The 27460-nt window shown below is 38.2% G+C and overlaps 1 protein-coding gene across 1 annotated transcript; it reads right to left on the reverse strand.

Moving 5' to 3' along the window:
- Positions 1 to 15089: 15089 nt before the first annotated feature.
- Positions 15090 to 24821, reverse strand: LOC126239841 (uncharacterized). The gene is made up of 5 exons (XM_049947892.1): positions 24707 to 24821; positions 18717 to 18810; positions 16165 to 16316; positions 15915 to 16061; positions 15090 to 15794 (listed from the first exon to the last, which is right to left on the reverse strand). The coding sequence occupies exons 1-5, from the start codon at positions 24803 to 24805 to the stop codon at positions 15090 to 15092; spliced, it is 1197 nt and encodes a 398-aa protein (XP_049803849.1). The 5' UTR covers positions 24806 to 24821.
- Positions 24822 to 27460: the final 2639 nt, after the last annotated feature.

Below are 27460 nucleotides of genomic sequence, written 5' to 3' on the forward strand. Positions count from 1 at the left end.
ACACAGAGATTACACAGTTGGTATTACTATGAGACGAGATGCTGTAGCTTTGATAATGGCTTCAGTTTGGAAAGGCAGTGTCCCCTCAAGTTACTTCAGGTATGCAGTGTCCAGCTGAAGCAGCCCATAGATGATTAGATCCCAAAGAGCCAGCACACAACAAGAAAGGTGGTTGCCAGATTTCAAACATTGTTCCAAGTAGTCAAATATTCTGTAGGTTTTTGGTCAGCTTATGCAGACCCGTTTAACATTATTGTTGTTGGAGGCTTCTGATTTGTATTCTGCATGAAGGCAGTTGGACTACTGTGGAAATCGATGCCTTTTATGTCTTGTCACTTTCCTCTGAGCAGAAAATATCTAGTCAGGTTCTGCTGTTTGCTGGTGCTGAAACTTCAGGACTACAGAATTTCTTTTAGGGTCTGATCTGTTGTATTTGTAATTAATGAATAAAACTTCTACAGGGCGTTTCAAAAATGACCGGTATATTTGAAGCGGCAATAAAACCTAAACGAGCAGCGATAGAAATACACCGTTTGTTGCAATATGCTTGGGACAACAGTACATTTTCAGGCGGACAAACTTTCGAAATAACAGTAGTTACAATTTTCAACAACAGATGGCGCTGCAAGTGATGTGAAAGATATAGAAGACAACGCAGTCTGTGGGTGCGCCATTCTGTACGTCGTCTTTCTGCTGTAAGCGTGTGCTGTTCACAACGTGCACGTGTGCTGTGGACAACATGGTTTATTCCTTAGAACAGAGGATTTTTCTGGTGTTGGAATTCCACCGCCTAGAACACAGTGTTGTTGCAACAAGACGAAGTTTTCAACGGAGGTTTAATGTAACCAAAGGACCGAAAAGCGATACAATAAAGGATCTGTTTGAAAAATTTCAACGGACTGGGAACGTGACGGATGAACGTGCTGGAAAGGTAGGGCGACCGCGTACGGCAACCACAGAGGGCAACGTGCAGCTAGTGCAGCAGGTGATCCAACAGCGGCCTTGGGTTTCCGTTCGCCGTGTTGCAGCTGCGGTCCAAATGACACCAACGTCCATGTATCGTCTCATGTGCCAGAGTTTACACCTCTATCCATACAAAATTCAAACGCGGCAACCCCTCAGCGCCGCTACCATTGCTGCACGAGAGACATTCGCTAACGATATAGTGCACAGGATTGGTGATGGCGATATGCATGTGGGCAGCATTTGGTTTACTGACGAAGCTTATTTTTACCTGGACGGCTTCGTCAATAAACAGAACTGGCGCATATGGGGAACCGAAAAGCCCCATGTTGCAGTTCCATCGTTCCTGCATCCTCAAAAAGTACTGGTCTGGGCCACCATTTCTTCCAAAGGAATCATTGGCCCATTTTTCAGATCCGAAACGATTACTGCATCACGCTATCTGGACATTCTTCGTGAATTTGTGGCGGTACAAACTGCCTTAGATGACACTGCGAACACCTCGTGGTTTATGCAAGATGGTGCCCGTCCACATCGCATGGCCGACGTCTTTAATTTCCTGAATGAATATTTCGATGATCGTGTGATTGCTTTGGGCTATCCGAAACATACAGGAGGCGGCGTGGATTGGCCTCCCTATTCGCCAGACATGAACCTCTGTGACTTCTTTCTGTGGGGACACTTGAAAGACCAGGTGTACCGCCAGAATCCAGAAACAATTGAACAGCTGAAGCAGTACATCTCATCTGCATGTGAAGCCATTCCGCCAGACACGTTGTCAGAGGTTTCGGGTAATTTCATTCAGAGACTACGCCATATTATTGCTACGCATGGTGGATATGTGGAAAATATAGTACTATAGAGTTTCCCAGACCGCAGCGCCATCTGTTGTTGAAAATTGTAACTACTGTAATTTGGAAAGTTTGTCTGCCTGAAAATGTACTGTTGTCCCAAGCATATTGCAACAAACGGTGTATTTCTATCGCTGCTCGTTTAGTTTTTATTGCCGATTCAAATATACCGGTCATTTTTGAAACACCCTGTATAAAGTCACTTTGTTTGAGAGACTAAAAGTGCTTCTTCACAATACAATGTCAGTCTATGATAACAACCGTAATGCCAGAGATCAAGATGTTAGTTTGTAAGAATATGCATTTGTTTAAAAAAGTTATGGAAGAAATTATGAAACAGTCAAAAAATAATAATGTTACATAGCTAAAGGCTGCTTCACTTCTGTCGTTGCTTAGTATTGCAGTATAATTGAAAAGGTTCACAGCCTGGGAGGCTGCACCAGTCAAGGTGCAATAAGTTGCCCAGTATTAGTCAAAACAAGAATGTATAAGTGCAGTTCTGTGAGCATGGCTGTCAACAATTTGAAAGATTGGGGGGGGGGGTCCAAAGCCTAATAATAATAATAATAATAATGGTGTAGAGGAAAGGGCAACACTTTCTCACAAAGAATGTTGAAATAAATGTCCTGGTTCACCTTCTTGATTATCTGAATGAGTGGCCTAGTCATGGAACAAAAAGTTACAGAACTACCTGAACTACACCCTTCACAGCATATTTAATGCACCATTGGGCTGTCACTGCACTCAACACCTTACATTTGAGAAGCAAAATTGTCACTCTTTGAACTAAAGTACATGCCTCCAGCCAGCTACTGTCCATTTCCATATTTGGACCACATAGGCAGTGCAGTTTTGTTCTGTGAGCAGTGGCGCCTTTTGTGAGGCACTAGACAACCTTCTTGTGTTCTCATAGACTGATCTCAGATGAACTGCATTCACCAGTGGTGGAAATTGCTGTAGGGTTTGAAACTGTTAGTGACCAGGTGTGTACATGCCTATGGTCTGTTGGTGAGGATATTTTTATGGTCACTATTCGCACACTGCAACTTGGTTGCCTGTGGTATAAAATTCCTTGTTGACATGGGTAGTCTGTCTTGCTACACCAGTGAATCTGGGCAACTTCGTTCAGTGTGGTCATGTGTGTCCCATTATGATGGCTCCTAGTTGTCATGTCTCCTTGTTGAGCTATCTTAACTGCACTCATTCTACACAAGGAACTGGCACATACCACTTTACTGTCATGACTTGCGTCTGCAGTGGCAGGTTACGTGACTGCCTGGTACCAGTTCTACATTAAGATTTCTGCATAATCCACAGTGCTTTGAAGCAACCAGTGTGTTCTTAAGGCGGTGTCTAATATTGTCTGGTGAGCTTAGTATACAACTACTATGAGCTTAGAAAGAAAAAAATGTATCACAGACTGTGTATTGTACGTTACACAACTATAGGCTGTTTCCACAGGTTCTAATTTGCTTATCTCTTGTTATGAATTAGCAAAACATCTTTAATGTGCTCTGGTTAAATACACTGTGTGTGTGTGTGTGTGTGTGTGTGTGTGTGTGTGTGTGGGTGTGTGGGGGGGGGGGTCCTTTTAAAACATTTTCAGTTTGCAGGGATACTGGAATGCATGTAGGACTTCGGACAGTTTGGGAAAAGCACGGGTGTAGACCCTCTACCTCTACCAGGGCCATAATGTGGATAGCATTTTCTAGCTTCTGCTGAAGAATTTGATGTACAAGTGTCCTTTCTTTTCCTCATTTAGGACATGGATTTCCTTGAAACATGGATGAAAAAGTGTAGTTATGCACTGAGAATTTTGTTCATTGACGTCCTACAAGAAATTTTTCTCCTATTTCGGTACTGCATTGCCATCTTCACATTGGCATTAATTTTGTGAACTAAATGCCCATGCACTACTAAAGGAAATGTCAATTTTTTTCCACTCCTTAGGTCATTTGTGACTACTTCAAAATTTATGCTACCCATTACATCAGGTTGATGCAAAGATATCATTTCCTGTTTGTTTTTCTCCATTAGCAAGTTCAGAATACCTTTTTGTTGTGAATGAAATGAATCCAACTACATAGATGTTATCCATCTAGTTTCAATGTCTTGATGTAATGTTTCTTCTGGTCTTGCCATCAAACTGGATTGTTACATGGATCCCTCTGTTCTAAACACAGCCTGGATGAAGATAAGACTATCAGGCAGCTCTTCACTAAGGAACTTCTCACCCACTGTGTGCCTTTTTAAGCTGTCTTTATGCAGTGCACTTCACATGGGAATGTTGTGATGTTGAAGAGCTATATGGTTGGCCTTTAAACCATTACAAATGACCCTTTTTGCCACTGCACCCTCCCCCCCCCCCCCTCAAATATTGCATTGACAGTCTCAGGTAGTTCAATGGTGACCACTATTGGCTCTGTACATCATCAAACCATTACCTGAGTAATTCAGGCAGTAGTAGCAGACAGAGACAGACACAGCAACAGGGAAGTAATCGCTTTTGTGACAATTCAGAGTTCCTAACCAGGAGTGAATTTTATATCATCTGCGTGCATTAATAGTTTAGTTTCTCGAGTTTCTGCGTGTAAATTTAATATCCAATAGCCACAGTTCTCCAGTTTACGTTTGCGTCAGAAAGTAAACCGATTTTGTGACATTACAAGTTCCTAATCGGGGCGAATCGAAATTTAAGTAGATACTTCCTGTGAATTATTATGGGCAGAGATCATTGTTGGCAAACGGAATATAAAAATTGGATCCTTTTACCGACCTCCCAATTCAGATGATACAGTTGCTGAAAGGTTCAAAAGAAAACTTGTTGGATTTCAAACACGTACCCGATTCACACGATAATCGTTAATTTACCCTCGATATGTTGGCGAAAATAAAAGTTCAATTCCGGAGGTACGCATACAGTATCATCCGAAATTATGCTAAACGCATTCTCTGAAAATTATTTCGAGCAGTTAGTTCGTGAGCCTACGTTTGTTCACAGTTGTGAAAGCACACTACATGCTTGTCGAACTGGCTGCCAGCGAGTCAGTTGTTGAGAATGGTTAGCGCAGCTTCGAAATGCTAGAAGCAGTCAATGACATCGCTTTTCCTACCAAAAACTGCACTGGTGTAATTCGTGTTGCAATTACCAACACAAAAAAATGAAATAAAGTTTACGTCATTGTGGTCCAAAACCACTCGGAAGTGACGTCAAAATGACGTATAAGCAAACGCGCTGCACACTTGTCGAGTATCGAGATCCGTGGTCGAGTCGAGTTACGTGAAAGTTTTCGGACCACACTGGAGTGTATGTTAAAACGTCGGTGCGTGTCTGCTGAATCGTGAAACGAGTGTGATCCGCTGATATGTGACCGTAATGTGAAAGAAATGTGGCTGTTATCGCATGTACACTGTAGCGGAGAAATGGAAATGTATTTATAAATTACGTAGAAGTAAATAAATCGTACGGATTCTCAGCTTATCGGATTTTACCTGTTTCTTGACCATGCTGTGATTGATCTGCTTATTCTGTCGAGGACCAAATAGGTAGCATAAAATGTTATACACCTAAATAATAAATGCAGTATTTCCGTTACACATTCCATAAACCATCATGTATAACCGTTGAGAGAAGCAAAACATTGTCATTGCTTACGATAAATAGCATTTGTTGTCGAGTACGCAGCTCATACTGGGGGAAAAAACAAACTTAAGAATAGTGTTGTGATAAAGCTATAAATTTTCGTTTCCTGGGATACGTAAGATTCCAGTGCAGTTATAATGAAATTGGTTTACCAAGAGCTGTTACTTGTGTTAAAAAAAATAGATATGTTTTCTAAATTATGCCTCACAGGAAGTTAATGCCTTTTGCCGTCTTCTCAGTTAATTGTGAAAACAACTTTTCAGAAGAAGCAGGCTTTGTTATACATTTAAGGGGTAGTTGTTTGGCTATACATAGGACAGCTAATCTTTTATATTAATAATAGTTTCTATGATCATACAAATGAATTTTGATCACGCAAAAGCGGCCTTAAAGGATCATGAAAGAAACCTCCAAGGGCAACATAAAATTCTTTAAAAACTACTTCCTGTGTTCATTATACCACAGTTAAATTAGTAAGAATACTTGTGTGTTGTGCCCTGCAGTGTCACACAAAAACTATATATGATTTAAGAAGAATGGGTAAATAACTATAAGAAACAAGGCAGTTTGCTATGGGGTGCATAGCTCACTCAGCAAGAAAGAAGAGTAAATGACAGGCGGTGTTACAAAGATTGTTGTCTTAAACCTTTCACATTATTTCCACTTTCCTTGCAATTTAACTATGCACAATTCATAGCTGAATGAAATATTTCATTTTGTATATGAATCCAGGTCATGTGGACTTTCTTCTCATGTGGCTGACTTCAGTTTTGGAAAATTTTACTAAAAATTTACAAACAACAGAACGCTATGAAGCTTTCCATAAAGCATTCTTGTAACCATTCTTACTGTGAGAGCATATAAAAATTAGTTCTGCACCCCTCCAGTATCACAGTACATTTACATTTTGCACCACATAATGCAGAGTAACTGTAGATTTGATTCAGATGTTCAAATACTGAGAGATGTAAGGTATTTATTGTGCTACACAGTTTTAAGAAATTGTCTCCAGAAAACACTTGTTTTACTAATGCATCTGGTATCTTGTAAATAATGATAAGATAATCTAATACACTACAGTCTGACAAGACGACCAAATTTAAAGAGTGTACAGTAACAGCTATGTTACATTAACTGTGATTAGGAAGACAGGCTACTGTTTGCCTTACAGATAACACTGAAAGAAAATCATTTCTGCTGCCATCTGTAAATTAAGTAGCAGTCTGACTTCCTATTGAGATAAAGCCATGTGTTATTTAAACTTGTTGTTGATGCTGTGATACATACAGGTTCTGAATTTTGAAAATTCCAGTAACACTTCAAATTAAAGTAAATGAGACATTGGTAACAAATGCATGTAGTGTTGTAAACTTCTTAAATAGGTGCAGTACTTTGTATCTGTTACTGACAGCTTCAAGTTATCAGGTTCAGTTAACAGTGCAATTGAACATCTGAGACCACTCCCTAAAAATAACTTCAGTAAAATGGAAATGACACTCACTTCTCCCTAAGTAGCAGCACCCATCATAAAATCCTTAAAGTATTCTAGTGAAGTTTTTCAAAGTGTATTCATGTGAGTTGAGTTGTACCTCAAATTATTTGTGTAATCAATCTCTTATCAGTGGAACATTTCCAGGCTGGCGAAAATATGCCTAAGTTAAGCCTCTGTACAAGAAGAGCGTTAAAGAGATACTATCAAATTATTGATCATTTTCACTTTTGCTGGTGTCTTCAAAAATATTTGAAAAGGTTGTGTCTAAGCATCTTCTTAAGCATCCGACTGCAAACAATATATCATCCAAGTCACAGTTTGGGTTCCTTATGCTTACTGATATAGAGAAGGGTATTTGCACATACAGTGGGAATAATTCATAAGAAAACAAGTTAGAGGCTACTGGCATTCTCTGTGACATGTCAAAAGCCCTTGACTATGAATCACAGCTTTCTCTCAAGAGAATTAGAATATTGTGATGTCACTGGCAGTGCTGCAAAATGGTTAGAGTCGGACCTAACTAAAAGGAAACAAGGGTGTCACTGCAAATACATGCGGAGTGAGCAAATAGTCTTCGTCTGATTGGGAAGTGATTACATGTGGTGCTCCTCAAGGTTCCATCTTGAATCTGTTGTTTATTCCTGTCTACAGTAATGACCTCATCTGTTAAATTGCCAGATGCTAAGTTTGTTTTGTTGGCACATGACACAAACATTGCAACAAATAGCAAGTCAAGTACAGATTTAGAAATTGCTACTAATCAAATTTTCACTTACAATAAATGGTTTAGAAGTAATTTACTGTCATTAAACTTTTGGAAAGACCCACTATATGCAGATAAGAACCTGTAAGAAATTTGTTTCCAGGATGTGTATAATGTACAAAGACATGCAGATAGAAGCAGTTGACAGTGTTAAATTTCTCGGGTTACAACTCAGTAATAAATTCAGTTAGGAAGGGTGTGTACCACAAAATTGCTGAAGCACCTAAACAAGTTTGTATTTGCAATGGGAATGATGTCAGATGTAGGAGATAGAAAAAAAACTTGCTTACTTCATTTGCTTTCATATTTTGAGGTACCTCGTCAAACCGAGCAAAAGTTTTTATACTGCAGAAGCATGTAATAAGACTCAATTGTGTTGTAAATTCCATATAATCATGTACAAATCTGAGCAAGGAAGTGGGTATTCTAACCAATGCTTCAGTATATTTATCCCTTAAAGAAATTGGTTGCAAATAACATGTTTATTTCCAGGCAATAGCTCAGCACATAGTAAAATACTAGGAACACTAAGACCTAAAATTGCTTACCTTGGTCCAAAGAGGAGTCCAGTTTATGGGAACACACATTTTCAATAAATTGCCAGCTACCATTAAAAAGTTTGTTTCAGAAACAGCACAGTTTAAACAGAGTTTGAAAGATTTTTAGGCAGGCAGCTCCTCTATAAATGAATGTCTTAACAGGGACTGTTAGACCAGCTTAAGTAAAAATGTCTTAGATTTGGTTTTACAACAGTTAAGATTAGGTGTTGTGTGTATGATAAATTTGTTAAAAGTGCATAACTGTTTCATTCTGAGTGTATTAATTCTGTAAACGTTGGCAGTCCCAGTTTAATTCACATATCTTTAAAGTATCCTGACATGTGATCAGGGAAGTGTTATATTCAGATGGTCTTTGTTTTTTATGTTGTACTTTGACATATTCCATATCCAAGAAACCCATCTCATTTTTGGGTCTATAGAATGAGAACTGAATCTAATGTAGTAAAATACATCTGAGGATGTTAAACATGGCTTCAGTTATCAGCGTAGATGTGTAGCCGTTTCAGTTGCCAAGATGAGTACTTAAAGATACCAGTGATATTTATTATGGGTTTATTATGTTAATCATACCTGTGTACACCCAATTCAACTGATAAGCAACTCTTATGGCTATAATTTATATGTAAAATATTGTCAGGATAGAGCAATTGTCATATCCAATCACTCAATGAATGCTACTTTTATGTCAGGTCTTTCGTTCCACTGTTGAATCTTCGAATTGTGTGTAATGAACTGGCAAGAGCTACAGACAGTGCCATGATTTACAGCCAAGCATTTTAAATGCATGTTGAATCAGAGCTTGAAGATGATACTCATTAGTTAAAAACCTTTGTTGAATTTGTATACCGTTACTTTAATATTTCCATTCCCCTCAAAACATTGGTAATACAAATCACAGTAAGGATTGTACACTAAATTAATTCCTCTGCAACAGGAACAACACCCCTTTAAACATACATCTGCAAGTCGTGGTTTCACCTTCTACAATACTTCACTCCTGGTCTCACTCCCTTCCCAAGGACTGCACACTTTTCATGTCTTTACACATTACTGTTACATCAGTGTGCAAATTTTAGTCTTTGTATTTTATCCTTGCTACCTTCAGAATTTCCTAGTGTATAGTCCAGCCAACAGTGTCAAAAGCTTTCTCTATATCCTCTTGTAAGATTTTTCATAGGACCAATACTGCTTCATGTGTTGCTACTTTTTCCCAGATACCAAAGTAATGTTTCCTGAGGTCAGTTGGCACCTACCAGTTTGTCCACTATTCTTTACTTAATTTGTGTCAAACTACAACCATGACTTGCCACACTGATAGTTCTGTAATATTTCCAACTTTCAGTGCCTGGTTTTCGTGGAATAGGAATTATTACTTCCTTCTGAAACGTGAAGGTTTTTCACTTGTCTCTTATCTTGCATACCACATGAAATAGTTCGACTTGGCTGTCTGTCTGAAGGATCTCCACAAATGTGAGGGAATGTCTACTCCAGGTGCCTTATTTGGGTGCAGGTCTTTCATCACCATGTGAAATTATTCTCTTAGTCTATCTCCCACCTAGTCTTCATCTGTCTCTTATAATATTGTACTCTAATTTCTCTTGTTATAGTAAACAGTTTAAGTAGGAGCCCGTATTTACTCTTTTGATGAATTTTATACTCACTCTAATGTACCTTAGGTTAAAGGTAAGTTAAACAATCCCCATTCTTCCTGCTACAATAAAAATATTCAGAAAGAATATGTACAATCTGAATGCCTTGACAGTGTATTTTTTGGAAAGTGGTCCATACATGAAGGTAGTTACCAGTCCTTTGTGCATTTAATAAAGTTTTTCTGCTCTGTTCATATAACACTAAGGTTTTTGGTTAGTCTATCTCTACAATAGGATGCAGCTGGCTGAAATATCCAGAAAGGATATGGAAATAACTTAATCCAACAAAAGTGACTGCTTATGGCAACCTTTATACTTTTGGGGAACCCTGCCTCCTTTTCACGAGTTTGTAAATGACTTTTTTCTTAATCTTCCTTAATGTGGCACAAATCAACTCTTCCATCATAACAGTTACCAGCAACAACAGAGTGAAACAGAAATAAGGTTGTGATACATAAGGAATATCAGTCACATGTTACCTATGTGGATTGCTAGTGTTTGTAACAGAAGCCTCTTTAAGAAATTTAATAAATCTAAAAGGAAAACTTAGCAGCAGAGTGCAAAATCACATGACATTCAAGGCAAAGGTTTCTTAGTTGCATGTGAAACATACCTTGAAGAATATACTTTGCTCCTGCTGATCTAAACCACTTAAAGGGTTCAAAGTTGTACTGAAGTATCACCATTATGTAGTACTACTACTGAATGCAGCCTGTTTTGTCAGCTTTGGTGAATAATAGTCAGTAAAAACCTTACTAATTTATATGAAGCTGGTATCTGTACAGATACCATTGGTGATCTTGCAGCTCTCTAAAAATGAAATTATAATGAAATACAGATCTTTAGCCGCTTACAGGTGTTGATAATTAGGTATATTCTGCACACAATTTCTGATCTGTTATTGCCACATTTCCCATGAAATGATAATATCTTACACACACACACACAGGTCACCAAGCTACAGAATTATTATACAGAAACAAAAAATATAAATATCAATCTATTTTATTGGGCATTTACATATTATTACACCTTACTACAATCAATGTTAAAAATATTACATGAACATAAATCCGTCTGCCACACAGCAAAAAATAAGCTTAAATGGATAATTCAATATTTAACTTGACACAGAATAGCCTTAAAAATTGAAATTGTATCAAGTGTCATCAGTGAAGAACTAAACATTTTTAAGTGTTGACACATGAACTGCAATCCACCATAATGGGTTACAAATACTCAGTTTAAGAATATAAAACATTTCTCCAACCATAGTTTTACTTCACTTGGCTCATACTGGAAGGAAATCCTAGGTTTACCACCTGACAGTGGATCAATACTGCGGCTATGGCAATCTCTTCCACAATCACCAACTGAGGAACTGTTTATAGTTTGTACAGAAAATTTGAAAACTGTTTGTCATATCAATCAGGACACTCATTTCTAAAGCACCTCCTTTAACTGTCTCAAAGATAGCTGAAACACTATCTCTCTGCTTCTCCAGCAAATCAGCACACACACACACACACACACATGCTAACAATAGCTTGTAAAGGAAATACAAATTCAGGTGCACGATGGAATGACATCATACAGCCAATAATTTGGCTCTAGATACATTTATTGATAATTTCACTGGGACACACATACCAGGTCTAATGAATACTACATTTTACCCCACTGAAAAAAATTATATTCACGCATATTGGACCTTGTAATGTACAAATAAAGCATTGTTTGACGAGACTAGAATGCAGAATCATGCTGACGAGTGGCACAAGGAATAAAGCAATCACATGATTTATTACAAACATGGTATAGGTGCCAATGGAGGAGTGAAACCATCACTTTTTTCTATCAGAGCTGTTAGCAAAGAGATCTTTTGAAGAAGTACAGGGATAGTTGTTATATGCAACATACAAAACAACACATGATATGCCTTTATTTTTTTATAGCTGTAAAGAGTAATGTGGGTTATTTGGTTTTCTTTTTCATTCAAGTTGAAAATGCGAGATCCATTCATGAAGCACTAGCCATTTTCAAGGATTGGAATCTCACCTACTGGGTTACTGATTTCTTATAGTCTGAGATAAACGCAACTGATCAAGCATTTCCTCAGACAAAAGTTTACTTGTGCGTTTCAGTCAAACAGGTTTGAGGAAGATGGCTGAATAAATACCAAATGACATGAAGAGATTTCTGGGCATGTGGCAAGAAATTTCAGAATCATCAACAGAGAATCTACAGATCATACAGAAGAGATAGTGAGGCTTCTCAGAGAAACGAATATGCACCACTGTACGTTTAACAGCATGGAGAACTGCATCAAACCAGTCTCAGGACTGAAGACCACAACAACAACAAGGAATAGATCACATGGAGGTCATAGCATTCCATTTGAAGGATCAAACAATAAGAGCTACCTAAAAAATACAAATAAGGGAGATCTTTATGCCAAGTTCTGTAAGCAAACTTTGTCACACATTTGAATTTTTAAGTAGCAGTAGTGAAAAATATTTCTCTGTCGAAAGTTAATAAGGTAGTTATATTGACCGTGATTTGTATTTCCTTTACCCAAGCAACAATGTCTACTTCTCATTACAAGAAATTCTTGGATTGTTGAGAAACTGTTCAAAAATTACAATCAAGTTGCAAACATTTATGTGCCACAACAAATGGCAGTTTGATACACACGTGAAATACTATATGGATTGTTTTCCTTCAGGAATACTATCAATCTTCCAAGATATCCTTGGAATATAACAGTCTTGATGCAATCTGGTGTGAATTTTCCCATGGACTGAAGGCCCGAAATCCATCATAACTGAATCTAACAAATAAATTAACAACAAGTAATTGAGTTATGCAACATGAAGACAACTGATACACATGTTTTCAAGGCACAATTCCAAAATTTAGTACTCACTTCTTTTGGTGCCCAACGACATTGCTCACCAGCTGCAATGTCCAGAACTACTTTACAACTGAATTTAATAAACATTACTGGTATTCCAGTAACAGTAATTGCTTCTGTGTGGTATCTGCAGTAACTCTGCAAAGTTATTAAGATTATTAGAACCAAGGTGGTAGATATCCAATATGTAGGTAACTGATACACATTAAGCTTCCAAAGCAAATAAAAAAAGCCAATACTTACTTCATTTGGTCCCAATGACATTGCTGACCAGATACCATATCAAGGAAACACCATACTCTTCTGTCAGAGTGATACTGGGCAATCTCATGTTCATTAACAGGGCAGTCTATCTTTTTCTCTGTTTCACGTGAATCACTAGACATGTATTGAAGCAAGTGAGAGCAAGTGCATTCTTACTTGCAAAAAGAAATGCAAAATCTTTCCTCCATCACTCATACGACATCTCAATGCCACTAAGATATATCTTATTTATTTTTTCCACCTTTTCAATTCTCAACATTGTCCCATATTTGAATTAACCTAATTTAAAGTTAAAATTTTTTACTTCATATTTTAAAAAGTTTGCAAGTTCTACACTACCATCTAGTTTAATTCCTCAGAAAAATCTTTTCTCTGATGAACAACGAAATATCCAGGATGGAATGTAACAATATTATGAAAAGGATAGTTGTTGCCGCTCACCAAATGGTGAAGATGCTGAGTCACAGAAAGGCACAACAAAAAGACTGTCGGACTTATCTTTCGGGCAACAAGGGCCTTTTCAAAAGCGCGCGCGCACACTCGCTCACTCACTCACAAACACACACACACAAATGTAGCAACTATCCTTTTTATAATATTTTATCTATTGCTACTTCGAAATTCAAATGTGCAACAAAGTTTAAAAGCAGAGACCAACGTAAAGACCTCATAGCATTGCATCTTGAGGATCAGAAATGACGGAGCTTATTTGTATTTTACATAGACAAAGAGCTATCTAAAATTCAAATAAACCGTCATTTCTTACCCTTCAAATGGAAGTTATAATGTGTTTAAGACAGATCTTGTAAGGCTTTTGGCATCATTCTTCACTATTGTTTGGAAGTTGATGGCACTGCTAATGGGAGACCACCAACTTCAGGATTCGCTAATTGCAAATCTTGCACACAGTTGCTCAGTGATTCAAGTACTTTTTGTAATGTTTCGCTGTTGCTGCAGTTGTATGTGAGATTATAAATCTGTTTACACAGCTCCCTTGCTTCAAACTGCTGCAAAGGAATATTCTGGGTTTGAACAACACCATCTGTATTTGCTGCCTCGACAGCCTCCTCAACCTCGACAGCCTCCTCAGCTGCTTCAACTGCCTCCTCAACAGCTTCGTCACTACAACTGCCTTCATATGAAATTACTGAAGAGCCAATTCTAAAGCCCACCCCATACATTTCATCAAGACAGATTAATGGACTAGTCTTATAACTTTCTGGCATTTTATCAAAACCCCACTCTGGGTAAAAAATAAAGATTGCACAGAAATGCTTGCATGGGTATTTATATCTCCGAAAATCTTCACATGTGGAATCTGGTATATCAAAGTTTACAACATAATTACAGTTTTTGGACTTTGCACTCTCCACACAAAATGAACCATCCGATCTCCTACTCACTGATCTTGCAGTTAACTCAACTTTTGCTGATGCATATCGCTGCATGACATGTTTCACAAACTTGTTTGTTTTTTTTTATGCAAAAACAGTGGAACATCTTTGTTATAAGCTTTGATGGCAGAATTCTGCAGACAGTACTTTCTAATTAGGCTTGGAAGAAACTGGTTTATTATAACCTTAGTAACCCCAGTTAAAGTCCTGTCTGAATTGTGTTTAAGGAAAAAATGTTTTACAACCTTGTTCATTGCTTCAACTCCATTTGTACTGTCAATAGTTGCAAATCTGCCCTTGTCCTCATACGCTTTCACCCATCTTTCACATAGCGTTAGCCATTGCTGTTGAAATTATGGCCATGCACGCTCGTTTCTCCGAGAAACCTCATGCGTTCGCAACTCTTCTACGCGATCTCTAAATTCTCTCTCTGTTGGTGATTCTGAAATTTCTTGTCACATATCCAGAAATGTCTTCATGTCATTTGGTACACGTAGATTATCCTTTTTTTTCAACCATCTTCCCCATGCCTGTTTTCGATGGAAAAGGCACAAGTAAACTTTTGTCTGAGGGAATGCTTGCTCAATTGCATTTATCTATGACTCCGAGAAATCAGTAACCCAATAGAGGGGATTCCAATCCTTGAAAATGTCTAGTGCTTCATGAATGGATCTTGCATTTTCAATCTGAATGAAAAAAAAACCGACAACCAAATAGCCCACATTACTCTTCACAGCTATAAAAAATAAAGGAATATCATATGTTGTTGTTTTGTATGTTGCATCTAACAAACAACTACCCCCATACTTCTTCAAAAGATCTCTCTGCCAACTGCTCTGATAGCAAAAAAGTAATGGTTTCACTTCTCCATTGGCCCCCGTACAATGTCTATAATAAATCATGTGATTGCTCGAGTCTTTGTGCCACTCATCAACCTGATTCTGCAGTCTAGTCTCATCCAACAATACTTTATTTGTACCATAAAGGGTCCGATAAATGTGACTGTAAATAGTTTTCTCTATGGGGTAAAAGGTAGTATTCATTTGACCTGGTATGTGTGTCCCAGTGAAATTTATTTCAAAAAATCTGTCTAGAGCCAACTTAATGACTTTGAGAGATGTCATGCCACTGAGTACTAAGTTTTTGATTTCCTTTACAAGTGAAGGATGTATGTACCCACTTGCTTCAACACTTTCAGTAGCATGTGTGTGTGCACTTGCTGGGGAAGCAGTCAAATAATAACGTAGATAGCTCTTAGGCGGGCATGGCAATGCCAAATCTTTCTGTAGACTTGCAAGAACCTGTAAGACAAAAATGTATCAATTATTTAATTAAGAGCATTAAAAACAATAGATTTTAAAGTATACCGTCAACTGATCATGTAAAATTTTCTCCAAGCAGAACCCAAACTGGATACTTACTTTTGCCTTGGTATCCCTGTGTTCAGTTGCTGAGTGCATACTGTAATCAGGATATACCCTTATACACTTCATATTTAAAGTTGCTGGGCAGTTGGATTTTCTAGTATCCATGATCCTCAATCTCTTACGAGGAGTCACATGGTCTTCCTAAAGAGGGTAAAGAACTACTATAAAATTTATTTAATAAACTTTCCCTGTAACGAACTTGTTTTATGGAAAGTAAGTATATCTTAACACAGCATGATATTACCAAGTGCTCAGGTACACTAGACTCTTTACTTTTATAGTATTTTGGCCCCAAAACACAGTGCCTTGACCACACACTCTCCACTGCAAATGCACAACCAAAAAAGGGGATAGGGACATGTCCCTGCATTTGCTTGAAGAAATGCTTTGTTTTACCTGGAACAGTTAATATATTTCTCACAGACAAAAAAACATTGTTATTGTTAAATAATTCACATATGTTATTGTTAATTAACTAAATACAATGTGAGAAAACATTTCATTCATTTGACAGGTATTGTCAAATTTCTGAACTGATAGAAGCAGATTGTCTATCTACTTTACATAGTACTGGAGCAAAATTTTACAGGATGTCACACCTATTGTATCTAGCAAAGAAATGGAACTGTCTGCCATGTGCAATGAGGATACCATACTGATTTCGGGCAACTGAAGTGCTTTATTGTGGTTCCAATAAATGTGGAATTAATATTCTTTGTAAACAAAGGAGATGTGAAGAACACTTATGTAGAAAAATGTAATTACTATAAATGTGGAATTACAAAAAATAAACTTAACTAGAAAGACAATAAAGCTAAACATGCCTGTCAATATGTTCAATGAGCTGACTACTGTTTTACATATCAACACCACAATTATCGAAAACCATAGAAACCATTTCAACATGAACACAGCAGTATAGATTCATTAAAATTATTTGTTAGTTGGCATCTGTCACTTGTTGCTAAAGTGTTGGCACACCGGCTGCTGCTGTATTATAGGCAACAAACAGAGCAGGTCACTCAGCAAGTGCTGTTCAATTTAATTTTCATGTTAAAAAAAGTAGGTTTAGCTCAGTAGAGGCAGAGCACAGGTTGGGATTACAAATGGCTCTGAGCACTATGGGACTCAACTGCTGTGGTCATAAGTCCCCTAGAACTTAGAACTACTTAAACCTAACTAACCTAAGGACAGCACACAACACCCAGCCATCACGAGGCAGAGAAAATCCCTGACCCCGCCGGGAATCGAACCCGGGAACCCGGGCGTGGGAAGCGAGAACGCTACCGCACGACCACGAGATGTGGGCAGGTTGGGATTACGAAGGATGGGAGACATATACATGTAACTCTGGGCAGTTTTGGAAGTGGCCATTATGAAATAACATGAATATGACATGCTCTGCTGACAACTGGTTTTGGAGTGACCAATGGCATAACTGTGGCAGATACGACATTTTATAGCCCAGAATTTAAACTCATTTGATAACCTAACCATAACATGATGTGCAATATATCCTAGAAAATGGCTGTCAGCATTCTACAGAAGAACTGTTAATCGTACTTTGTTCACAACAATTAATACACTGACCACGGGCAGTCGCAGCAGAGCCTCACACCTAATGCTGTTGCCTGGCCTGGCTTGATGGTGAAACATCCAACACTAAGCATGTGGCAGAAAACTAGCTGAAGCTATTCTCTATAAGCAAACTCAAGGGGGGGGGGGGGAATTTGTATTTCAATGCTAAAAGCAAACTAATTTCTTCCTTTCATTAATTATGGCACCTGAAACTGTCCTCACACAAGCTGCATGGACTGCCAAATTACCAACTAATGAGCAGTCCTGGTTTGTATTCAGTTACAGGTTATAGGTGACAAGCTGATTTCAAATGAAATAATGATATGAAGAAGAAATATAAGGAATTAAAAAGTAAATACAATGTCGAAAATGACACAGCAGAGTGTTAGAAATAAAACTGCATCCAAACCTATTAACCAAATAAAAATAATGAAGTAATTTTGATAATATTTTGGTATAAAAAATATGAAAGAATCTGTCAAGACTCAAATCCACAACTTTATATTGAACAGGAATGTTTCTTATCCATTGCACTATGCCACCACTCTACATTACACTAACGTAAGATTATTTGGTCCCAACGATCATGTGCTACCTTCAACCAGATCAGCCTTTCACATTATGTTATGATGTGAAAGCTAGCTCTAGCACCATAAAGATATTGTAAGGATACATAGTTATGCCTACTGTCTGAAAATGTTGTTTAAGGCCAATCTTGTTGAAGGCAGCAAATGATTGCATGGCGTTCAAACACATCAAGAAAGGAAGTCAGACAAGAAAATGGAAGTGGATTGATCAGCTGTTGTGGCAGTTAGGAAATGGCGAACAGAGAGAGTTTGGACCTGACGCATTCAGCACTCTGGAGGAAACCAGCTCCGACAGGAATTGTCAACCAACTAATAATTTTCATCAGCCTATTATAAAATGCAAGTGTGTAAAAATTACTGAGTGTATGGCTGTGAAATGGATAAATGACAAACAAGTCAACACAGACGAAAATAATTAATACAATTCTGCCTTGCATATCACAACAACTATTAACAATAACAAAAACAGTCAATTCCATCAATTGTTAGTGCAGCTTAGAAAGAAATGTCCATTTAAAGTAGCCTATATATACTATCCCTAATTCCAGCAAACTAAGTTCTTCCTTCAAGTATACATAAATGAACTAAAATGATAAACCACAGAAAGTAATTAATGCAGCAGTTCACTTACTTTTCATAACATCTGAAGAAGGCTCTTTAAAACAACTACTTCTCACGCAGTATGAAAACCCCACAGTTTTCAGATGATCGAGAAGTGTTTCCACCTGAGAATAAAGTGACCAGTAGCATAAACTGAGGGTAACTACACTTAAGGTTAACTGGGAAACATGAATGAAGAGGGAAATTTTAGGCTTTACAAAATTCAGTTATTTAATGTACACAGCCTTTCATCACATCTGATGTTTTTGACAGCTAAAGTAAGTAAGTGTTATGTTATTAATCATGGATGAGTTAACAAAATTGGGAGTTCATTTGTTAGCTCTTTTGCTTTTATTCCATTGTTATTCACTGACCACAAATTATGTTACTGTTGACTTCAGTTAAAATTGTAATCATAAAATGTTCTTTCAGTTGTGATTATGATGATGAAAAATATTTTCCAAGTGCACATGAAGTTTAATGACCTAGTTTTGGGGTTAACTGATCAGTACTTCAGTTAACCTCATTTCAAGCACGCCTTGCCTTATGTCAACAAAAGCTTTATTAAGCATAATAATTATGCATACTATGAATTCCAGGTTGTATATACTAAGAATAAGACAATCACCAATCAAAACTATCCAGTACAACTGATGAAAGTTGAAACTGGTTAATACATCCATGAAAAAGTTTTTGTAAAAATTACAAAATGATTTCTCTCCTACAATTGAAAAATATCAGTTTTCGGCTGTCAAACTCTTAACAAAAGTGGAAGAAAGATCTCTGACTACATTACTTCAATACAACATCCATTAAGCTTAATCACAAAATCTGCAAGCATCTTGGCACATTAATTTGCAAAGGGATTGAAATCTGTGACAAAGACCTGGGAAAGAGAGTACGATACGACGAATTGCTCACAGAATTCATGAAACTTCCATTACGTACATGAGACACTCCCCTCAAGGACTACAACTATGATTCTGCATAATCATCATATGAAAAAAACAGCATAATTTTGCATACTCTGCCCCATCATACAAGCCATAATCTATGACTTCTTGTCTTGAAGTCTTAAGTTATTGTATCATACAGGAAATTATCTAATGACAAATAGAGCAAAATCAATCACGATCAGGGCTGGTTAGCCAGAATTCCTCCTTATCACCAACAGAAATAATACAGCACTTTTAAGGCTTATTTGACTGATACACTCCAAACTTAAAAATAATTTGCCATCTATTTCTACTATTGGTATTCCTGACAAGGTTATAGATGCAGACCTCAACATTTCTCCTCCTCGAGAAGTCAACACTATCCAGTAGAAGAACTGAGATAATATCTCCAGAAGACATTTTGCCTCATCCCAAGTCCTATGTTGTGAGACGAAAAACTAAGAAAAATAAATAAATTACTTAATAACTCACTCCCATCATCATTATCTCCAGTAAAAGCCAGACCAATAGAAGAAATTAAAATAAAATCTAGCAGGGCAATAAGAAGAGTGTAGACGTGAAAGAACACCTGTAAGAGAAGTTTAACTTTGAGGGCTTCAAAGTGTCATAACGTTCTATACCCTATGAGGACCCATATTCACCAACGAGTATTTCTAAAGACTAAAACAGCTTACATTATCATCAAAATTTCAGTGTGGTGCTGAGAAAATTTTAGATCTTGACAGACTTTGTCTACCAATATAATCCAGGAATCCCAATAGAGTTCCAACATTATCCACACATACTTAAGCAGCCACCTAAGCAGTCGTAATAATTGAAACATCGTAACATGTATTAATTAAGCGGACAGTTATTACTGAGCAATGGTATCCTGAACAAAAAGCTCTCACTCAGCATCCACCAACAATACACCTTTGCTCAGAATTCAGTAGGGAGGCCAAATGTGGTCATGTTGCAACATTTGCATAAAGTGGCATTCATTACAGTGCTATTGATGAAAAAAGTTGTTTCATAGTTGATGTCACTGACCTTGCTGAAACTTTGGTGGGAAACTAAGGATCTTACAGTCATTTGAATTACAGAGCTCCATATCCCTGCATAGACAGTTTTCTAGCTAATCTCTGAATTCAGTACCTCAATGAAATTCAGCTCAGTGCCAGCACAAAGAAAACAGCAGTAATGGATTTGTGCAATTATGCACTGGAGCTGATAGTGCAATTAGAAAGAACTACGTAAAATTCCTGGGAAAATGCAGGATACATTTATGTGGAATACAGAGCCCACGCTCTGGCAATGACATTAGCTGCAAATATACTGCTTTTTATTTTCCTTCTGCATGATTGATCCCAGGCCCTGAGTCCCATTTTCATGTGTGTGTCTTCTAAATTATGCCATTTACTCGAGACGACGTTTGCGCTTGAGCTGCTGCAATGCTCAGTTTCTTTTACTGTAATACATAGATGAACTCACAAACGGCGAATTTTGAAACAAAGTTGCCATTAACTTCCTAAACACCGATCATTAATTACAATATTCCACGTGTCTTCCCCCATGAACCATGGACCTTGCCGTTGGTGGGGAGGCTTGCGTGCCTCAGCGATACAGATGGTCGTACCGTAGGTGCTACCACAACGGAGAGGTATCTGTTGAGAGGCCAGACAAACATGTGGTTCCTGAAGAGGGGCAGCAGCCTTTTCAGTAGTTGCAGGGGCAACAGTCTGGATGATTGACTGATCTGGCCTTGTAACATTAACCAAAACGGCCTTGCTGTGCTGGTACTGCGATCGGCTGCAAGCAAGGGGAAACTACAGCCGTAATTTTTCCCGAGGACATGCAGCTTTACTGTATGATTAAATGATGATGGCGTCCTCTTGGGTAAAATATTCCGGAGGTAAAATAGTCCCCCATTCGGATCTCCGGGCGGGGACTACTCAAGAGGACGTCGTTATCAGGAGAAAGAAAACTGGCATTCTACGGATCGGAGCGTGGAATGTCAGATCCCTTAATCGGGCAGGTAGGTTAGAAAATTTAAAAAGGGAAATGGATAGGTTAAAGTTAGATATAGTGGGAATTAGTGAAGTTCGGTGGCAGGAGGAACAAGACTTTTGGTCAGGTGATTACAGGGTTATAAATACAAAATCAAATTGGGGTAATGCAGGAGTAGGTTTAATAATGAATAAAAAAATAGGAGTGCGGGTTAGCTACTACAAACAGCATAGTGAACGCATTATTGTGGCCAAGATAGACACAAAGCCCATGCCTACTACAGTAGTACAAGTTTATATGCCAACTAGCTCTGCAGATGATGAAGAAATTGATGAAATGTATGACGAGATAAAAGAAATTATTCAGGTAGTGAAGGGAGACGAAAATTTAATAGTCATGGGTGACTGGAATTCGTCAGTAGGAAAAGGGAGAGAAGGAAACATAGTAGGTGAATATGGATTGGGGGGAAGAAATGAAAGAGGAAGCCGCCTTGTAGAATTTTGCACAGAGCATAACTTAATCATAGCTAACACTTGGTTCAAGAATCATAAAAGAAGGTTGTATACCTGGAAGAATCCTGGAGATACTAATAGGTATCAGATAGATTATATAATGGTAAGACAGAGATTTAGGAACCAGGTTTTAAATTGTAAGACATTTCCAGGGGCAGATGTGGATTCTGACCACAATCTATTGGTTATGAACTGCAGATTGAAACTGAAGAAACTGCAAAAAGGTGGGAATTTAAGGAGATGGGACCTGGATAAACTGAAAGAACCAGAGGTTGTACAGAGTTTCAGGGAGAGCGTAAGGGAACAATTGACAGGAATGGGGGAAAGAAATACAGTAGAAGAAGAATGGGTAGCTCTGAGGGATGAAGTAGTGAAGGCAGCAGAGGATCAAGTAGGTAAAAAGACGAGGGCTAATAGAAATCCTTGGGTAACAGAAGAAATATTGAATTTAATTGATGAAAGGAGAAAATATAAAAATGCAGTAAATGAAGCAGGCAAAAAGGAATACAAACGTCTCAAAAATGAGATCGACAGGAAGTGCAAAATGGCTAAGCAGGGATGGCTAGAGGACAAATGTAAGGATGTAGAGGCTTGTCTCACTAGGGGGTAAGATAGATACTGCCTACAGGAAAATTAAAGAGACCTTTGGAGAGAAGAGAACCACTTGTATGAATATCAAGAGCTCAGATGGCAACCCAGTTCTAAGCAAAGAAGGGAAGGCAGAAAGGTGGAAGGAGTATATAGAGGGTTTATACAAGGGCGATATACTTGAGGACAATATTATGGAAATGGAAGAGGATGTAGATGAAGATGAAATGGGAGATAAGATACTGCGTGAAGAGTTTGACAGAGCACTGAAAGACCTGAGTCGAAACAAGGCCCCGGGAATAGACAACATTCCATTAGAACTACTGATGGCCTTGGGAGAGCCAGTCATGACAAAACTCTACCATCTGGTGAGCAAGATGTATGAGACAGGGGAAATACCCACAGACTTCAAGAAGAATATAATAATTCCAATACCAAAGAAAGCAGGTGTTGACAGATGTGAAAATTACCGAACTATCAGTTTAATAAGCCACAGCTGCAAAATACTAACACGAATTCTTTACAGACGAATTGAAAAACTGGTAGAAGCGGACCTCGGGGAAGATCAGTTTGGATTCCGTAGAAATGTTGGAACACGTGAGGCAATAGTAACCTTACGACTTATCTTAGAAGAAAGATTAAGAAAAGGCAAACCTACGTTTCTAGCATTTGTAGACTTAGAGAAAGCTTTTGACAACGTTAACTGGAATACTCTCTTTCAAATTCTGAAGGTGGCAGGAGTAAAATACAGGGAGCGAAAGGCTATTTACAATTTGTACAGAAACCAGATGGCAGTTATAAGAGTCGAGGGGCATGAAAGGGAAGCAGTGGTTGGGAAAGGAGTGAGACAGGGTTGTAGCCTCTCCCCGATGTTATTCAATCTCTATATTGAGCAAGCAGTAAAGGAAACAAAAGAAAAATTCGGAGTAGGTATTAAAATTCATGGAGAAGAAGTAAAAACTTTGAGGTTCGCCGATGACATTGTAATTCTGTCAGAGACAGCAAAGGACTTGGAAGAGCAGTTGAACGGAATGGACAGTGTCTTGAAAGGAGGATATAAGATGAACATCAACAAAAGCAAAACGAGGATAATGGAATGTAGTCTAATTAAATCGGGTGACGCTGAGGGGATTAGATTAGGAAGTGAGACACTTATAGTAGTAAAGGAGTTTTGCTATTTAGGGAGTAAAATAACTGATGATGGTCGAAGTAGAGAGGATATAAAATGTAGACTGGCAATGGCAAGGAAATCGTTTCTGAAGAAGAGAAATTTGTTAACATCGAGTATAGATTTAAGTGTCAGGAAGTCGTTTCTGAAAGTATTTGTATGGAGTGTAGCCATGTATGGAAGTGAAACATGGACGATAACCAGTCTGGACAAGAAGAGAATAGAAGCTTTCGAAATGTGGTGCTACAGAAGAATGCTGAAGATAAGGTGGGTAGATCACGTAACTAATGAGGAGGTATTGAATAGGATTGGGGAGAAGAGAAGTTTGTGGCACAACTTGACTAGAAGAAGGGATCGGTTGGTAGGACATGTTTTGAGGCATCAAGGGATCACAAATTTAGCATTGGAGGGCAGCGTGGAGGGTAAAAATCGTAGAGGGAGACCAAGAGATCAATACACTAAGCAGATTCAGAAGGATGTAGGTTGCAGTAGGTACTGGGAGATGAAGAAGCTTGCACAGGATAGAGTAGCATGGAGAGCTGCATCAAACCAGTCTCAGGACTGAAGACTACAACAACAACAACATTCCACGTGTATATGTTACAGTAAAGGTAATGTAACAATGCAGCACCTCACAACGAAAACAAAGAAAAAATTGCATAATACTTAAACTCACTTAAAAATTGGAATCAGATCGCGGAAAGCGACATATAAAATTTATTAAAGTGAAATCTTAACTGGCAGCATAAAAAAAGTAATTTTCTAAGGCGCATATTTTTGCCAGCCAATTCTAACATAAAATTATTATTACCTCCTCCAACGAATTACAACAGCCTGAAATCAGGCCATCCGCCGAAACTCTGAAATCTTTCAGAGCGTCACGAAAGAGGTTTTCATACACCTGTGACATTTTGCTCGATAGCGAAAACACAACCACTCAAGATACACGGTCAGTGTGACAGTGCAGAACAAAGCAGACGCTTTTCCCGCTAACTCGATTCGACCACAGATCTCGATCAGTCGACAAGTGTGCAGCGAGTTTGCGTATACGTCATTTTGACGTCACTTCCGAGTGGTTTTGGACCACAATGATGTGTCTGTTAGGCTTCCCGTTGTGAAAGCACACTACATGCTTGTCGAACTGGCTGCCAGCGAGTCAGTTGTTGAGAATGGTTAGCGCAGCTTCGAAATGCTAGAAGCAGTCAATGACATCGCTTTTCCTACCAAAAACTGCACTGGTGTAATTCGTGTTGCAATTACCAACACAAAAAAATGAAATAAAGTTTACGTCCGTGAAATAAATCTTTGGCACTCTTGCAAGCTCTCAACATCATAAAAAAATTAATTTGCCAACGAAAAAGTTAGGGGTACGCATCCCACAGAAAAACAGCTCTGCCTAAGATAATCTCCACTCATTCCAAATTAATAATATAGGTGTAGACCAGACGTGACTTGAATTCAAAGAAATAGTATCGACAGCAATTGAGAGATTTATACCAAATAAATTAACAAACGAAGGAGCGGATCCTCCTTGGTACACAAAACTGGTTAGAACACTGTTGCAGAAGCAACGAAACAAACATGCAAAATCCCCAGATTGGCTATCTTTTACATTAGAGGCTTATAGCAGTTTCCACAACGAAACTTTGTCTCGAAACCTGGCAGAAAATCCAGAGATTCTGGTCGTATGTGAAGTGTTAGTGGCAAGAAACAATCAATTCCTTCTCTGTGCGATAGCAAGAGTTACTAAACACAGCCTTCAGAAATGCCTTCACAAAAGACAAAGTAAATATTCGAGAATTCGAATCAAAAACAGCTGCCAACATGAGTAACGTAGAAGTAAATATCCTCGGAGTAGTGAAGCAACTTAAATCACTTAATAAAAGCAAGTCTTCTGGTCCAGACTGTAGACTAATTACGTTTCTTTGGGACTATGATGATACTTCAGCGCCATACTTACCCAACCGTTCGCTCGACGAAATACCCGTACCCAAAGACTGGAAAGTTGCACAGGTCACACCAATATTCAGGAAGGGTAGTAGGAGTAAACCACTAAATTACAGGCCCATATCGTTAACGTCGATACGCTGCAGGATTCTGGAACATATATTGTGTTCAAACATTATGAATTACTGCGAAGAGAAGTGTCTATTGACACAGTCTACATGCGTTTAGAAAGCATCGATCCTGTGAAACACAACTAACTCTTTATTCACATGAAGTGTTCAGTGCGATTGACAAGGGATTTCAGATCATTTCTGGATTTCCGGAAGGCTTTTGACACTACCACACAAGCGGCTTGTAGTGAAATTGGGTGTTTATGGGATATCGTCACAGATATATGATTGGATTTGTGATTTCCTGTCAGAGGGGTCACAGTTCATAGTAACTGACGGAAAGTCATTGAGTAAAACAAGTGATTTCTGGCATTTCTCAAGGTAATGTTATAGGCCCTTTGCTGTCCCGTATCTATATAAACGATTTGGGAGACAATCCGAGCAGCCGTCTTAGGTTGTTTGCAGATGACGCTGTCGTTTATCGGCTAATAAATTCATCAGAAGAGCAAAACAAATTGCAAAACAATTTAGAAAAGATAATCTGAATAGCGCGAAAATTGGCAGTTGAATCTAAATAACGAAAAGTGTGAGGTCCTCCACGTGAGTGCTAAGAGGAATTCGTCAAACTTCATTTACATGATAAATCAGTCTAATCTCAAAGCCGTAAATTCAACTAAATATGTAGGTATTACAATTACGAACAACTTAAATTGGAAGGAACCCACACAAAATGTTTTATTGGCAGGACACTTAGAAAATGTATCAGATCTACTAAGGAAACTGCCTACACTACGCTTGTCTGTCCTCTTAGAATACTGCTGTGCGGTATGGTATCCTTACCAGATAGGACTGATGGAGTACATCGAAAAAGTTCAAAGAAGGGCAGCACGTTTTATATTATCACGAAATATGGGAGAGTGTGTCACAGAAATGATACAGGATTTGGGCTGGACATCATTAAAAGAAAGGTGTTTTTTGTTGCAATGGAATCTTTTCACGAAATTCCAATCACCAACTTTCTCTCCTCTGAATGCGAAAATATTTTGTTGACACTGACCTACATAGGGAGAAACGATCACCACGATAAATTGGAAATCAGAGCTCGTACGGAAAGATAAGGTGTTCGTTCTTTCGGCACGCTATATGAGATTGCTAAATGGAATGACACCATTAATAAATATAGACTTTGATCAGTAGCTAAGGTAGAATATTCAAAATTTCTAGGTGTATGCATTGATGAGGAGTTGAACTGGAAAAAACACACTGAGGATCTGCTGAAATGTTTGAGTTCAGCTACTTATGCTATTAGTGTCATTGCAAATTTTGGCAATATACATCTGAGTAAATTAGCTTACCACGCCTATTTTCATTCTCTGCTTTCGTATGGCATCATATTCTGGGGTAGCTCACCATTGAGTAAAAGACTGTCCATTGCACAAAAGCGTGTAATCAGAATAATTTCTGGAGCTCATCCAAGATCATCCTGCAGACACTTATTTAAAGAGCTA

This window comes from Schistocerca nitens, chromosome 1 (assembly GCF_023898315.1).
Source record: "Schistocerca nitens isolate TAMUIC-IGC-003100 chromosome 1, iqSchNite1.1, whole genome shotgun sequence".
Taxonomy (NCBI): domain Eukaryota; kingdom Metazoa; phylum Arthropoda; class Insecta; order Orthoptera; family Acrididae; genus Schistocerca; species Schistocerca nitens.

Excerpts from the sequence above, each read along its gene's own strand:
- LOC126239841 (XM_049947892.1), bottom strand. The coding sequence starts at position 24,805 with ATGTCACAGGTGTATGAAAACCTCTTTCGTGACGCTCTGAAAGATTTC. Across the intron at positions 18,811-24,706 it reads GTTGTAATTCGTTGGAGGAG|GTGGAAACACTTCTCGATCA; the intron begins GTAATAATAATT and ends CTTTATTCTCAG. Across the intron at positions 16,317-18,716 it reads TTCTTCAGATGTTATGAAAA|GTAAAACAAAGCATTTCTTC; the intron begins GTAAGTGAACTG and ends TAACTGTTCCAG.